At 32.8% G+C, this 16,559-nt stretch overlaps 2 protein-coding genes across 3 annotated transcripts; one reads left to right on the top strand and one right to left on the bottom strand.

The window, feature by feature from the left end:
* The first annotated feature begins 1,331 nt into the window (after positions 1–1,331).
* LOC143918341 (uncharacterized) lies at positions 1,332–4,554 on the top strand. 2 transcript variants are annotated; one of them, XM_077440188.1, is made up of 2 exons: positions 1,332–1,456; positions 3,542–4,554. In XM_077440188.1, exon 2 carries the CDS (start codon positions 3,794–3,796, stop codon positions 4,526–4,528), a length of 735 nt encoding a protein of 244 aa, XP_077296314.1. In that variant the 5' UTR covers positions 1,332–1,456; positions 3,542–3,793; the 3' UTR covers positions 4,529–4,554. The 2 variants fall into 2 exon arrangements, with proteins under 2 accessions (XP_077296314.1, XP_077296315.1); XM_077440189.1 differs by lacking the exon at positions 1,332–1,456 and having other exon boundaries at positions 3,658–3,958; positions 3,998–4,554.
* A 6,727-nt stretch (positions 4,555–11,281) lies between these two features.
* On the bottom strand, positions 11,282–15,875 carry LOC143918336 (uncharacterized). Its single transcript, XM_077440177.1, has 6 exons — positions 15,698–15,875; positions 14,878–15,197; positions 14,478–14,683; positions 12,575–12,658; positions 12,301–12,487; positions 11,282–12,227 (listed from the first exon to the last, which is right to left on the bottom strand). Exons 1-6 carry the CDS (start codon positions 15,787–15,789, stop codon positions 12,022–12,024), a joined length of 1,095 nt encoding a protein of 364 aa, XP_077296303.1. The 5' UTR covers positions 15,790–15,875; the 3' UTR covers positions 11,282–12,021.
* Positions 15,876–16,559: the final 684 nt, after the last annotated feature.

The raw sequence follows: 16,559 nt of genomic DNA, 5'->3' as shown, positions 1-16,559 counted from the left end.
ACAATAAAAAATAAAATAAAATAAATAAAATAACAGAGGAAATTTATTTTCTTCAGTATACAAGTTTATTGTCAGTACAGAAAATTCACGGGGAAGTGGGCTAGTTGCCTGCTTCAGAGGAAAGCCTGACTGAACTGCCGTCTGTGGCTGCTGTACTGGTTTATATATGGGTACGGTGATGTCATCTTGTTCTCGGGGATTCCTCCGGGTTCAAGGGTTTCCTTTGTGTGGGTGTGCCACAAGGTTGCTTGATGATTGTTTATCTGGAGCGAGTCGAATCGCCTTTATCGGTGGTCTGGATATGGGTGAGGTAATGTCACCTCGTTCTCGAAGATTCTTCCAGGCTCAAGGATATCCTTTGTGTGGTCGCGTGCCTTGTGTTTTTTGGGGTAATAGGATTTATGCTATTTCGGTTGTTCCCTTGAACTCAAGGTTTGTTTATCTGGAGCGAACCGAATCACTTTTATCGTTAAGCTGGACGAAGTATTTCGGTTGTTCCCTTGAACTCAAGGTTTGTTTATCTGGAGCGAATAGATGATTGCTTTGGCTTTGCTGAAAGCTCGTACAAGCTGTATTGTATTCCTACACCACTTTCTCAAATTCCGCTGGTCCGATTGTTGCAAGTAAACATATGCGTGCGATTTAATTTATTTATTTATAGGAATATATCACAACTTCGACGATCCAGATTTGAGGTGACATGACCGACATGACCTCATCACACATATACGCATCAACCAAACCTTGAGGCACAGTTGCACAAGGGATAACCTCGAGCCAGTGGGAATCATCCAGAACATGATCTCACTAGCTAAGCTACGCGTTGAAAAATCAACCAATATATAAACCAGCGCATCAACCCTGCCAGATGCCAGGAATTCAGCCTGCCCACTCCTCCAAAGTCAAGGAACTACCTCTTCGCCATACAAGCAGTGAGCTACAGGGGTTCATCCTGTCCGCTACAAACACGCCTGTATCTAGTCGAGGAACTACCTCCTTCGTCGCATTTACAAACACACCTGTATCAATTGAACAATAGAGATATTCTTCCAAGCACACACGTGTTTCTATAAACTGGTACACTGGTCAACACACCTTCCCTGCGTACATATTTATACCTATATTGTGTAATATATATGGATTTGTACATGTACATACAGCTGGCCATAGTGTAAATCCAAGACGGTTGTCAAACAACCGTCTTGCTCTCCGTCGGAAGGATCTCTCAGAATGTATTTGTTGGGGGGAGGGGGGCACATGTTGAGGGCTTTAAGGGTCGAATTTGTTGACCTTTAAATAGTGTCAATTTTAGCATGAAAATCATGCCATTTAGGCCAAAGTAATCATGTTAATATGGCATATACGAAAAAATAAAAATAAAATCAGGTGGGAACCCTACGACATGGTTAAACCAGGGTTGCTATCCTGCGATCTGCCACCGATTCGAGCATTGTTGGTAGATTCCATTTAATTTCCTCCCCGCCCGTCAAATTAAAAAGCGTATCTACACAACACCGTAGTTTCACTTTGACGCGCCCTCCCCCTTAGCCGTAGGGCCCAAATTTTTAACATACATATATTTTTTAATTTGGGCATTTTCATTATTATGAATATTTTGACGTATAACATGACATTTTACGTTATAATATGACATTTTGGCCTGCTTATATTTCCAAAAATTCTTAATTTTTTTCGGTATTTTTGTATTCAACCCAAAGCAGATCTTAACGACCTGTATTTTAAAAACAATGACAGAAACATCAAAAAAACCTTTAAAAATAATTTTATGAAAGGAGGGCTACGACTATAAAAATAGGCGTTGTGAGCGTGGCGGGCTTTATAGAGTTTCTATAGTGGGAATTCTCATTAATCAGTCAAAACATCATAATTTACCAAATTGAACTGAAATAATATTAAGCTTTTATTTTTTTTAAATAACATAAAAATAGATATATGAAAAAACCCACTTTTTAGAAATTTTCGTAGAGATAAATCGTTGGCTGGAGGCATATAATTTAATTATATTAATTACTTTAATAGGAACAAAAGCAGTCATAACAAATTGAATTTTAAAACAATTGAAAATATATACCAACGAATAGGAACAAAAGCTAAATTAAAAAGCAAAATTAAATTAAACATCTAAATTAAAAAAAAAAATACAAATAATACAAACAAAAAATACAATTTTTTTAATAAATAGGTTTCTAAAATCTATATTTTTTATACATTTCATTAGAATTAGCCTTTTGCAAGAGTATTTTGTTTGTAATTAGATAATCATACATTTGGCAACAATTTAAATCATAGTTTTCAATGCATTTTAGAATACTTTCAACAGTATCCAAAGATAGTCTATTTCTTTCATCTGTCATCGACTTTTTTTCATAGTTTATGTTATATATTTTTTACTAAGTTAAAAAATTCTGTAGGAATTTAAAAAGTAGTAAACCGGGACATTTGGGCGTCCCGAGAGCTTTGTTAGGGACACCGGGATATGAGCCTTAAAACTGGTGACAATCCCGATTAATCGGGATGCCTGACAACCCTACCTTGTATCTTACATACTTACGCAAGTAAGGCTGTGAGACAAAAATAGGGAGAATTTCAACTCACGCCACTGCTTAGTACAAATATATGTACTTACAGCATTTAATATGATTATTATCAGGTAATCGTATCTTGATAATGATATAACACAAAGGATAAACTAAAATTTTATTTTTGTCTGAATTATAAAAAAAACTAAATTTTACACCAAATTTTCGTATATATGTATACTATTATATATTTCTTTGATTTGATATAACAATATATCGCATTGTTTACTTTTGCTATATGTACGCGTAGTATATGTATGTATGTATATCATAAATAATATGTGCACTATACATATACGTATATATACAATAAAATTTAAATTTTAAATTAAAAGCTGTCCGTGGCTCACGACTTGACCAATCAGAGCAATTGTAAAGATCACTATAACAATTTACCGTGACCTTCTTATCAAAAAAAGTATGTTGCACTTTTGCACTGTCGTTTTGTTAGTTGCATATCATCTCACTCGCCCTAAATTCAAGATAAATGCTGTAATTGTTATAGGTACATATACACATACATATACATATGTATGCACATCATAACAGTATATTTCGTATTGAATTGGCACAGAACATGCAATATCCTTCTTCACGACACGTCCTCATCTCGAAGTAGCTCGAGCTGGTATCTTTTTATCTGTCTTGATTGGAGGTGCAAGACTCGACTTCCCGTTATTGCTTGACCATTCTCGGTCAACGAAACTGAAGGGTGTATCATTGTCGAGGTGTTTCATTTATATATTTTTAATAATAACGCGAAATCTACTAAAGATTTTTTACACCTTCGAATGGCTAGATAAGATAATATAAACGATACAAAAAACTATATACTATACTTATAAAAATACCAGGAGAAGGTCGCGTATATGTATGTATTTACCTATACTATCTATGAACATATATATACACATCGAAATTGATCATATTTGTTTCATAAGTGCTGACTTTTCTAGTGTGACATTGTTACTGATTATTTAGAAAGTTTGCCCTATTGAATCAAATTGGTAAACAAAATTGTAAAATGCATTTACATATTTAGTGAGTGACGCACATCCAACGTTGTGTACAACAGAACGCGAGCAAGTCTATTTACGTATAACAGTATATGAGCTTCCCAAAACATCCGTAAAACAGCAAACAGGATCAGTCGATTCGCTGATCTCAAGCAGCAAACTTCTTCACCAGCAATCATGAAGTCTCTCTGTGCTTTTCTGTTCACTATTGCTTTAACATCAGCAGCTCCAGCGACCTACGATCAAAGGCAAGATGGAAGTGTTAACGTCAGAGCAGATCTACAGAACTTTGTGGTCATAGCAGTCATCCCCAAAATGGAAGGAGGGTCTCTTCTTTTGGACGCTCTTTCGAAAACCTTACAAGGTAGAAAATCAATGAAGAACTTCAACAGACGTACACAAACTATAGACTCGGAGCAGATCGACGATCAAGAACCTGAAAAGATCGACGCTAGGGTTGCTGAACCTTTCCTAGAACCCAAGACCCCATATCATGTGGACATCAGCCAAGCGAAATCCAACTTAGCCCAGTTGTATCCCATCGAATCCAAATCTGAAGTGATCGTTCCACAGACGAAGTCAGCCGTTTCTCCATTGCTGGTATTGTCTTCCGACGAAAGTCCCGTTCCAAACGTTGTTGCAGTGAAAAACAATAGATACATGACGGAGAGAGACGCGAGGGTAGTTGAGGTCGTGAACCTCAGTGATAACTTATCGGTTGAAAGTGACTCTGTCGACGAAGAGACTGTCACTGATGTGATCGAGCCATTGTCTGAAGCCAGCAACGACAGCATCACCAGGGTAAACAGAGACAGTGGGTTGACACTTTTGGGTGCGATGGAACAATGTGGTCCAGATCTGTATAGAGATCATGAAGGTGTCTGCAGATTGATAGAGGATGTTGAACAGTAATTTATTATGCTTCAAATGAATAATTTTATTTTTGTATACATTTTTTAAATTTATTTTTTGTTTATTTATTACTACCTACGCCATGTATTTAAATTTTTTATAATAAAATGTTATTGTTTATAAAAATACGTATTTTTATTGATCAAAGCAATGAATGGTATATGTTTCCAAAATATGTATAACAATTTGCTCATATTTATATATATTTCTATAAATTCGTTCATTTTTGTATGAGCAGTTTTTAATTAATTTATTAAAAAATAATGAAAATACACATTTTCGATAAACTTAATACGCAGATAATGTTCTAAAAATAATATTAAGATGAAAAAAATTAACGATCTTGACCCCAAGTTTTTGATAAAACCGTGTATCATATACAAAATATATATATATATATATATATATATATATATATGTATATATATATATATATATATATATATATATATATATATATATATATATATATATATATATATATATATATATATATATATATATATATATATATATATATATGCAGTATATATTTTTTTGATTTTTAAATGCTTTTTATTATTCCGAAATTATGTTCACAATACATCTTATATCTATTTTAATAGCTACTGATCTACTGATCGTTTTCTATTTTACAATTTAATTTAATTTGGTTATTAATCATAATATTATATTATTCTAATGTTAATGAACAGAATAATAGGAAAAAGAGCTCAAAAACCAATATATATATATACATATATATATATATATATATATATATATATATATATATATATATATATATATATATATATATATATTTTATAATCTGCAGCATAATAGGAAAAAGAGCTCAAAAACCTATTTACAATTCTTATACTTACAGATGTATTATACGTAGTTGTCATTCATTAATTCTGTATACGATTCAGATTTTGCTTTCTAGATTATTTGTAATATCATCTAAACTAAATGACTTGACATTCTTGCTTATGCATTGTCTATGTATGCACAAAAAAAAAGACGCAACTCAATTTATTTATTATCAATCGAAATCATTACATACAACATGATTTAATCTGTTATTCTTTGTGACCCCATAGAAAGTGTATAATAAAACCATTTAGAACGCATGAATAACATTGGATGCTTCATCGCTTTGCCCTCTATTACCCATTGTGAAAATGTGTGAATGATACATTGTAAATAGCATGTATAAGTGTTTAAATGATTGTCACTTCAATACAAAGCTTAGACTTTCATAACAGTATATCTTCAATTGCTTATTTGTTATTTATTACTAATTATATTTTATTTTTTGATTTTTAAATGCTTTTTATTATTACGAAATTATGTTCACAATACATCGTATATCTATTTTAATAGCTACTGATCTACTGATCATTTTCTATTTTACAATTTTATTTTATTTGGTTAGTAATCATAATATTATATTATTCTAATGTTAATGAACAGAATAATAGGAAAAAGAGCTCAAAAACCAATATATATATATATATATATACATATATATATATATATATATATATATATATATATATATATATATATATATATATATTTTTTTTTTTTTTACTTTGATTTCCAGTTATCTTTTGAAAGTCACTCTTATAGTCAACTTCATACATAATATATTTCTAATCATCCTGTTTGTGTAATCAATTAAGTAATTTATTCTTTTCATTAGGATATATTTAAAAAAATATATTTTCTACTGTTCCCTGAAGTTAATAATGACATGCATTCATTAACCAGTTAACTGTCTTTAAATTAAATTTCATAAACTATTATATTATATTATAATAGCACTTTCCCCTTGACTTTTCAATGGATGGATATGGAATGGAGTTAATTCGGGATTTGTAATTGAAGTTAATATTTTCAATTTTTAAATATTGTATTGCCAAAAAAAGGAATTTAAGTAAGGAATTTAAGGAATTTAATATAAGGTATATCCAGCAGCGTGGTCTAGTGGTGAATGTTGAATTATTTCGTACTTGATGTTACGAGTTCGATTCCCCGCTAAGTCTCGTTGTTGGCCAGACCTTGATTTGTCTAGGTCGATCGTTTCTTATCAGAATTTGCCAATTTTTCTGATTTTCATTGAAACGATTCCTGTAAAATTGGCGTTTCCTTCCCAATTTTCTGTTGCGAACCTTTAGTTATTGTTATATCTTAGGTTTCGCCATATTGCTCACCATAGATGTCTTTGTGGTTGTTTATCGAATATAAAATTCGTATTGTTACATGAAAGTTATTCATCGTTATTTATCGTATTAATACGATGTTTGTAATATATGTATATTGACCATAGATGTCAGATATTTAGATTTACATGTATCTACATATGTAATAATTATGTGGACCAAGAAGGCGCATTTAGGGTTTACCTGTTAAGCCTTCCTGGTATATTTGTATATATGTATGTGAAAATATGTATATAAAAATAAAAATAAATAAATAAGGTATGAAAATAAGAACAAAACTATGTATGTACATTAATGGCTCGATTAAGTCATATTGTGGAGTCATCACCTTTGCGTCCTAATAACGCGAAATGTATTATAATTAGTTGCATGTAAAATGTTTCAGATGTTTGTAATGAAATGAATACAATGATTTCCTATGAATAAGTTTATTAAAATATTCTGTGGAGTATATTCAGACGCATACATGTAATATTTTTCTCTAATAAATAAATAAATAAATAAACTACATATAAATCCACTCCTCACTGGTGACGGTTTCTTCTCAGGATCGGCAGGATGAAGTTAGCCAGACGTCTCTTGAATCTGAAATTGTGATAAATTTTCATGTAATTTTATCTCAACCACATGAAGATTTTTTAAACTAATAAAATAACCGTTTTTCTTGCGCAACTACCAATCGGAAGTTCAGCAAACCGGTCTCAAGCGAAAGACGCGTATTTTCTTACTTATATATGTAAATCAATATTGGGTAATTTTATAAAATACTATGAAGATCACTCACCCGACTTTTTTTACCGAATTGGGTTTTTCGGGTTCGGGTTTAGCGCTGTTACTATTGTTCTCCACTGCTTCTTCTACCGTCGTCTTCTTATCTGCTTCCGTAGTTGCTTTCACGGGAAACTGGCCGTCTAATCCTTCATAATCCAATAAGCCTAACAATTCTTCTATATCTGATGAGGAAGACAATAGGGCTTCTGCCGGAGCTACAGCGAACAATACCCCATCGACGTTGATCCTGTAATTTTCAGTACCATTTTGCCTCTGATCGTAATGGTCTTCAGCGTCTTCTTTGATAGGAGCAGCAATTGCCGATGAAAGGTAGATGGAAGCGACGAAGATTACAAAGTGGAATCGGTGCATCTTGCTGTTCTGAATGCGGCTGCTCTCGACGTTAATGTAAACAACACTGAAGTTGCGAACGGCTGATGATGACCAGGTAGGAAACCGGCTCTCTTGGTTGTGTCGCCTTTTTGTCGCTATCGAACGGTACCCTGGTTTGTGGGTCATTTGAAAAGTACTCCAGCTCCATACTGGTTGTCTGCTGACTTTTTGCCTTTATGTTCGAGAGAGGCTTTAAGGATTTACGGTTACTCGTTTGACCTAATACCTCACTCTTTTGATCGTAATCTGCATTTCTCTGAACCGTGGTGGATTATTATGCAGTTGTGTTGGTGGTGCAACGACCGCAATAAACTTTTTCAATGCCATTAAGAGCAAGTCACTCCTTGGTGATTATCAGACTTCAGTTAATTATTGGAACACGGATGCGATTTTTGCAATCAGTTTCCCGTTACTAACGGTACCCTTGCGGATTTAAACTATACCATATGTATAAAACTCAGATGCAACAAGTCTCTGTTAAGAATAAGTAGAGTACCTTTATCTATTCTTAACATGATACTGATACAGAACCATTTATATAACAAGGAGTGTGATGCATTAAATTTAGGTGACCATTTCTTTCAAATTGAAAACCAGGACATTTTATCAAAAAAACATTTTTTTTCTATATATAAATACTTCCATTATTAAAAACTAACATAAACAGGTGCGTCATTTCAGCTTTTCCCAGGGGGAGGAAAAATTACTGACCAGTACTGACTGACTGAAAATTACTGGGGGAAGACTTTCTGGGGGGGATATGAATATTAACTATTTATTTTAATCATTTTTTTATTTATATATTTTTATCAATAAAATTAATAGTAAAATGATTTTAAAAAATCTATTAAGAGATTTGGATATACACATATTTAGTACAAAATAATTTCCTGAAAATATATACAATACATTTTTTTTAAATTAAAAGATTAGCATTAAATAAATGTTGAAAACTATAATATTATTATATAATCATTTTATTTACAATACCATTTTATTTATATTAATACATTAAACAATGTGGATAGTCCCGTTCAAATCTAAGGGGGGCGGCTGAAAATAATAAAAAAAATATTAAATTTAACTAACCGGAAGTGACATTTTTTCCTCAGAAAATTCAAAAATGTTGTGACCACACGGCTTTTCCACACCCCTTAACGTATCAAGTTGAAAAATTATATTTGTATTCTTTATATACTAACTTAGAGTTGATAAGGTTTTGGTCAGAACGCAATTTTATTACATAACTAAAACTTTTTTTGGACCGAGCTCGTCACACATGAAGATTAAATCCATCTCATTCGTTGTTTTGTGAGATAAAAATACGAGAAATAAAATCAGTTCGGATTGAACCGATTCAGTAAAATATTAATTTAAAACTTTTCATGAAAACAAACAATACACTCAAATTTTCAGAAAAATATAAGTTACACATCTGTTTCTGAGATAAAATAAAGTAAGGAGGACATTTCTAACAATTCGCTCCATAGGGTCAAACAATTTCTAAGAAATTTATCCAAGGCATACCATTCAAAAAACAAAATATACTTACTTCAAAATCATAAAACCTTTTTTTTTTCAAAGTAGCTTATTGCAGCGACTATTTTATTGGCCACTAAGCTACCCTATATATAAGAAATAAACGTAGCATTCATAGATCCATAGTATTTCATTTATCATTAAATTCATAATATTATAGGGGGTGAAACGAATGAGATGACTGGCATGTTGATGCACGTATTTTTATTATGGCAGCCGAAGGCGGAGTGAGGTAGCAACCCTGAAACACGGCCGAGTTGGTCCCAACTCGCAGGAAGATGACCGAACTCGACCATGTCATATAGCGAGCCGCCACATTATTTTCTAAATTCAAACTATTCCTAAATTTAGGGGTGGCGAATGCCCCCCACACTCCCCAAATGACGTCCCTGAATCACCTCCTGGAAGTTTGCTCACGTTATGCTGCATAAAACCATGCAGCATTGTATTGATTTTCCGATACGGTTGAGGTCCCCATTTTGTACCCAACATAATCTTAAAACCGTGAGGGAAGTCAAGTACCTGGGACACCTGCTGACGGAGGATCTCTCTGATGACTGTGACATCGAAGGGTAAAGGAGAGCTATTTGTGTAAGGGTTAATATGCTGGCAAGACGGTTTTACCACTCAAGTATAGTGGTTAAGAGACAATTATTTATGTCCTTTTATACTAGCCTCTATACTATAGAACTATGGACCAGATACAAGCGGGAGACGATGAGGAAGATAAAGGTTCAATATAACAACTGCTACCGTACTCTTTTCAGGCTACCAAGGGGTTGCAGCACGTCGCAAATGTTTGTGGAAGGGCACGTGCCTCACATTGAGGCCATTCTCAAGATGAGAGCGGCCTCACTACGTCTTCGTATATTTTTATATTCTAATTGTCTTCTTGTTACCGCGTCTTCTCATTTGCACTCTTCACTATATGTTCAATGGATGGAACTACTCCACCGACCGACTTAAATAGACATTAAATTGATTAATTAATTAACTATTCTTATTATTTATATATTTTTTTTTATTATTATTCAATACTATTGTATTTATTATTCCACAATTCTCCCTATCGTCTGGAATAAAAAAAATAATATGTTCCTGGTAAATTATTTGCCCAAAATTTGCCAATATTTACATTAAATGGAATTAAACCTGGACTCGAACACAAGAATGCTACAAAATGTTAAGTGTTTGGAAATATATATTATATATGTATATATGAACGTATATATGTATATACTTGAAATAACAAGAAGAGATCTAAAGAGAAATACATGAATGTGGAGCATGCCCAAGCTGAAAGACAGATGAGGAAATAATGAGCAGGATATAGCTAGAAGAATATATGACAGATGGACAGTAAAAGTAATAAAAGTTCATGGTTTATTAATTTATTAGTTTTTTATGTATCACGTTTAACATTTGTCGATATTCAAATTGATACACGAGCAATGAATATAGAGTGGCGCTACCTCTATTATGACATACTTCATGTCTATAGAAGTAGATCTATCATCATATTTAATTATTATTATAATCGTCATCAAAAATAACGACAAAAACATCTTACTCCATATTGACTTGTTTGAAATATCTAGATGTTTAAGAGCTTCATATGAAATTGGTACTATAACGACACTTGAGCATCATCTTTCATTAATTTTTGTTTGTTGACAATTTCATGCGTTGCTCAAAGCAAAAGTAGTCGATTTCAATTATAAATGAAATCTCAAATCGTACATTGAGAACACAGTAGTTTCATCGACAGATTCTTAGCATTAGATTTTATCTATTATGTTTCTATTATTCAGGGTAAATAAAACATTATTCTTCTTCATTTAAAAATAAAACATTTTATTATAATTGATAAATTGATATTTTATAAAACATGTAAGTTTTTTTTAATAAATGTATGTGGGTAAAAACAATATTTTAACACCATTAAATCAGTATGATCCATTTGAACAATAATACTAATCGTCATTCAAATTGCACCAGGAATAAGAAAAAAAATATTATAAAATACATTTATATAATTCAAAAAAATACATAACAATAAGCTTACATCTAAATTATTGTGTATAGAATAAGGCACTCTTAACAAAGGCACGTTACTTTAATATTTTTCAAATTTAACCGAATAAACTATGTATATAGAATTATACTCATAATCAGTTAAATTCATTTTAAGATTATAATAAAGATATATATAATATCATGATAATACTGAACATTGTCAATAAAAGATACGTAAAAATAAAATAAAAGTATTGCTTATATAACAAGTAATAATAAAAAGGCAACGTACATAATACATTTTTCCGACATACGTCAATAATTTTCAAGGAACATATTCAAACTAATATAAAATAATGTAAAATTAAAATTTTTTGAGGATACAGATAAAACATAGTAATTATTCAGATCCGGCAACTTGAATATATATCAGTCCAAATCGACTAATTTTATTGCTTAATTTCCATAGTCGTAAAGACTAAATAGATTACATAAAAAAAAATTCGCAAAGCGCAGTTTTCACATCCAATAAAAAATTGAGATCATCATAATTTTTCTTCTCATTCAACGAGGTTTACTGGAATTTTTATTGTTGGTCGGAATTTTATAGTCTTGCTGCGAAATTAGATGGACGAGCGACAGGAACGGATCGGACGACTCCATTTGCCACCGCCACAGAGCGCAACTCAGATATGACTGTATTTTATTCTTCGGCAGGTCTTGCGCAGCCTCGCACAGTCTGATGATGGGATTCCAAATGCGATTGATCACTAAAAATCAATAATAAATTGTTGGTATTAAAAATACATAAGATTTTTGGTAAAATTTACGAATGATACGCACTGAATGTTTGCATGTCGACGTTGGAATGCGTCGTCAGGTGATTCATCGTGATCACACCCTCAAACATGGAGGAAGATCGTAGATTTTCCCTCAATGAGGTTAAATGAACTCCCCCCCCAATTGCACACAAGCCGCCCGGCAAAGCAAACTTCTCTATGACGTGTAAGGTTTCGTCACACATATTCATCTATTAAAAAAAAAATTGTTAAATGCTGGAACTATATACATATACATATATTTTAAGTTAAAATAATAATGAATTGAAATAGTTAACCTTTTTAAACGTCGTATTGTTATTTTCAGATGGAAAAGAAAACGATCCATTTATAACGTGGAGCCAATATCGAGTTGGAATTTCCTAAAATGTTAAAAATAATTTTTAAAAATTTCAAATAGGAAATGTAAATGTGAAGATTATTATATCGGATATATTCCGTGATTAAAATCAGGGGCCTCATTTGGGGTGGGGGGGTCAGCCGCTCCTAGATTTGAATGGGACTATCAACGTTGTTTAATGTATTATTATGAATTTAGATCGTATCTATTATTGCAATGTGTTATATTATATAATATTGTAAATAAAATGATATTATAATAATAACATTACAGTTTTCAACATTTATTCAATGCTAATTTTATATTTTTTAGATTAAAAACAACGTTCAACGTATTTTCAGGAGATTATTTTGTACTTTATAAATATGCGTTTATACCCAAATCTCTTAATAGATTTATTGATAAAAATATATAAATAAATAAATAGTTAAAATTCATATACTCATTTTTTTTATATAATACACCCCCCCCATTAGAAAGTAATTTCTTACTAGTCGAAAGCTTTGCCCCCCCCCTGGGAAAAGCTGAAATGACGCCCCTGATTAAAATTTATCATATTTAGCTCTTAGAGAGCAATCCTATATAATTTTTTTTTTAATTTATATTTTTACCATGGTGTCATTAGGGCGAAAACACACAGAGTGGGGGGGCGAACAATGGAGACCCCAGAATTGGCCTAGCGGGACTCAGTAAGTGACCGCCAGAATGCTCAGAACCCGAAACCGTGAGACTCAATTAAAACTGTACGTGCCTAGACAATAGATACATGAACGGATCGGTGAGCAACTTTTCCTTTATAAGGAGGTACTTAGGCCATATCAGATTATTCTGGAACGAGCGCTGGCTACGTGTGGACCTTCTTAATTATTCAATAAACGACTTTGGCCTTTCATTTGGATCCTGAACAATACTTTTACACATGTGAAAAAAACACACCATCCCTAGACCTAGGTGATTCCCATAATTGAAAAAATATAGGAGAAAGTTGTTGGTTGCAAATGGATATGCATACAAATGCAACCTCCCAAACATATTCATTCTGTATGTTCACAAGGACATACATATGACGCCAAGGACACATGACGTTCCATACCACTATGTGTGATTTCGCCCTTACAGGTTGCCCCAAAGCGACACGGCGAAAACACACTGAGTGGTACGGGACGTCACGTTCTTTGAATCACCACTATGACTGTTTCACAGTGAGGGTTTTTCAAACCGAATTCGGGAGAAGTTGCACATGCAGAGTGCATATGTTTGGGAGCTCGCAAGTGTATGCATAACCATATGCAACCGAGATCAGACAAGTTAATCCTAAATTTCTTCAAATTGGGGATTCATCGTTATCGATCACTGCCAAGTAAGGATAAAATATCACCGAAAACACTTCATGAGGGTGATTTTTGGGACTGTGTATATGGGCATGCTGAGTTTTTTCGCATGTTTTAAAGTATCTAAAAAAAAAACACGTATCAATCAGTGTGTTTTCGCCCTTATGGTTATGTCAAATTTATAGATTATAAATTATATTCGAATAAAGGTGACAAATAGTAGATAGGTTGATTGCCAATTTGGTGAGGATCCGTTTCAACAATGAAATTAGATATATTGGCAAACTCTGATGATAGGAAGCGATCGAGTTGGAGTCACAAATATCCAAGTCTGACCAGCAGCACTGCAGAGCTGCTCCAAATAAATTCTTTTCAATCAAACCAGGGACCTTTTGGTGGTTAGCGTTAACGCAAATTTTATACTATTGACTGTAATGATAGTTCCGATTAGAAACATCATCCTGTTCCCAATTTAAAGTATTTTAAATCAATATACAAAACCACATTCACATTAGTATCGGCAAGGCAGAGTATCTTGTGTTGCGTTTTTATTGCGGAATCATTTTTGGAACTGACTGGATACAACTCGTCAACGAAATCAGGATACAAATCGACGAGCAAGACTATTCCGAATCCACCGAGTTGATAGAGAGGTCGTCCATAAACGGCTCGTTCTATTTTATCATAGATGCCGCAAACCACTTGTTTTTTCAAACCTAAATTTTAATTACAATTATATTATTTGTATATTAATATTTGTATTGACATTAATTTTCAATTACCTTGTCTTTAAAGAAACACCTGAGGCATGCTATTAAGTGATAATATAGTTAGTATAATGTGTACTATATACTCAATTGTTACGTGGTTAGAATCTTAGTTTAATAAGAAATTGTATATATATATTTACCGAATACATTTGAAAGGTGTTCATAGTCCATGTCTTGGCACCAGGCGAGGATGATTTTGAAAATGGTTTGCAGTGGGCAGTAGACGTTTTTGAAAAAGGAGTTCTCTCTAATTTGCACTTTCTGATTGCAAGTTTTGCACTGCCACTGATACTTGTCGACGACTTTGGAGGCCGTTATCACCATCCGGCAGTCTGGCAGACTCTTGGCACATTTCACCGACGGTTGGATCAAATTGAACTCTCTCATCCATTCCAGTAGATCTTTCTCGTTGCCGTTTCTGAGCATGGGCAACACGATCTGTCGAAAGTAGCCATAGTTCCTGAAGATAAAAATCATACAGCATTTTATAAATTACGGTAACCACTGACCAACCGTACTGCTCTCCAATTCCAATACCAGTTTGATATTGTTCGTTCCGTCTAATTCTCTTTATGTTGTACTTCATCGTACCGCTTTCAACAAATAAATACAGAAATTTTAAAAATATAATAAATTCAACACACCCGGTACAAGTATGAATCTATCCTTAATTTTCACTTCGTTATAACTATACATCTGTATATATATATATATACAACCTTCAATCTTCTCATAGATTAATATTCATTACAATTATTAGTATAATATACTAGTGGTTTTACCCGGCTTCGCTCAGTATTTGTAATATAAACTGCTTAAAAATGGCTAATCTAATAGTAAACATTTTATTAAATTTATTTGAATAGTTTTATTTTGTTTAAATTTATTTGAAAATTCATTTGTTTTTTTCATTTGAGAGCACATTTTGCGAGAAAATGTAAACAATGCAACAGGTATAACCTGGAGAGTTCATTTAGCAGTATGTTTTCCCTGTGTCCTGTGGATGAGTCACACTCGTACTCTTGTTCAGCTGTCGTGGAATCCGCCTCCATGGCGGAATCCTAGAGTCTAAATTCTCCAGAAAAAATATCTGGAGGAATTTACTCCCCGACCTAACCTCAACTCCCCAGTGAAGTTTGACGGACGGTTCAAGTCAACACATTTACGACCATAGTAATTTCACAATAAAATACATTCGATTTCATTTTTTATGAAATTAAATTCACCCAAAATGTACTTCTAATATAGGGCTGCCAGATTTATTGATATCCAAACCGGGACATTTTAATTGTACCTCCCCCCCCCCCCACCCCACCATCCGAAATTGTATTTGTTCATTTGCTTGTATGAATCTTTTTTCCATTTTACAAAAGATTTGGGCGCTGTGGCCATTAAGTATTATTTTATTTAAATAGATATATACCAGAAAGCCTAACAGGTATATCTCAATGCGTCTTCCTAGCAAGGACGGACTCAGGGGGGGCGATAAAAAATGCAATTAATGTTATAATTCATGATGTAATCAAAATTAAATGAAAATAATATATATATATATATATATATATATATATATATATATATATATATATATAATATATAATAACAGGTAGACCCCTTAATAAAAAAAAAAATAAAAAGCAAAAGCTCTTATAAAGTCTAGTGCAAAAGACACTAGACTAAGGCGCCGCAGAGTGCTCGAGTAATGGATAAAAAGTTGGCAATTAATGAATTGCCAAATCTTCTGATAAATTAAATTGTTATAAAATCTGCTTATGACCGACTGGTCGATTGCAAAAAAAAAAAAAGGTAGACCCCAATGCGT

Source organism: Arctopsyche grandis, chromosome 10, assembly GCF_051622035.1.
Source record: "Arctopsyche grandis isolate Sample6627 chromosome 10, ASM5162203v2, whole genome shotgun sequence".
In the NCBI taxonomy this organism is placed as follows: domain Eukaryota; kingdom Metazoa; phylum Arthropoda; class Insecta; order Trichoptera; family Hydropsychidae; genus Arctopsyche; species Arctopsyche grandis.
The sequence above is the reverse complement of the archived record's forward strand: the minus strand, read 5'-3'. Positions and strand labels throughout refer to the sequence as shown.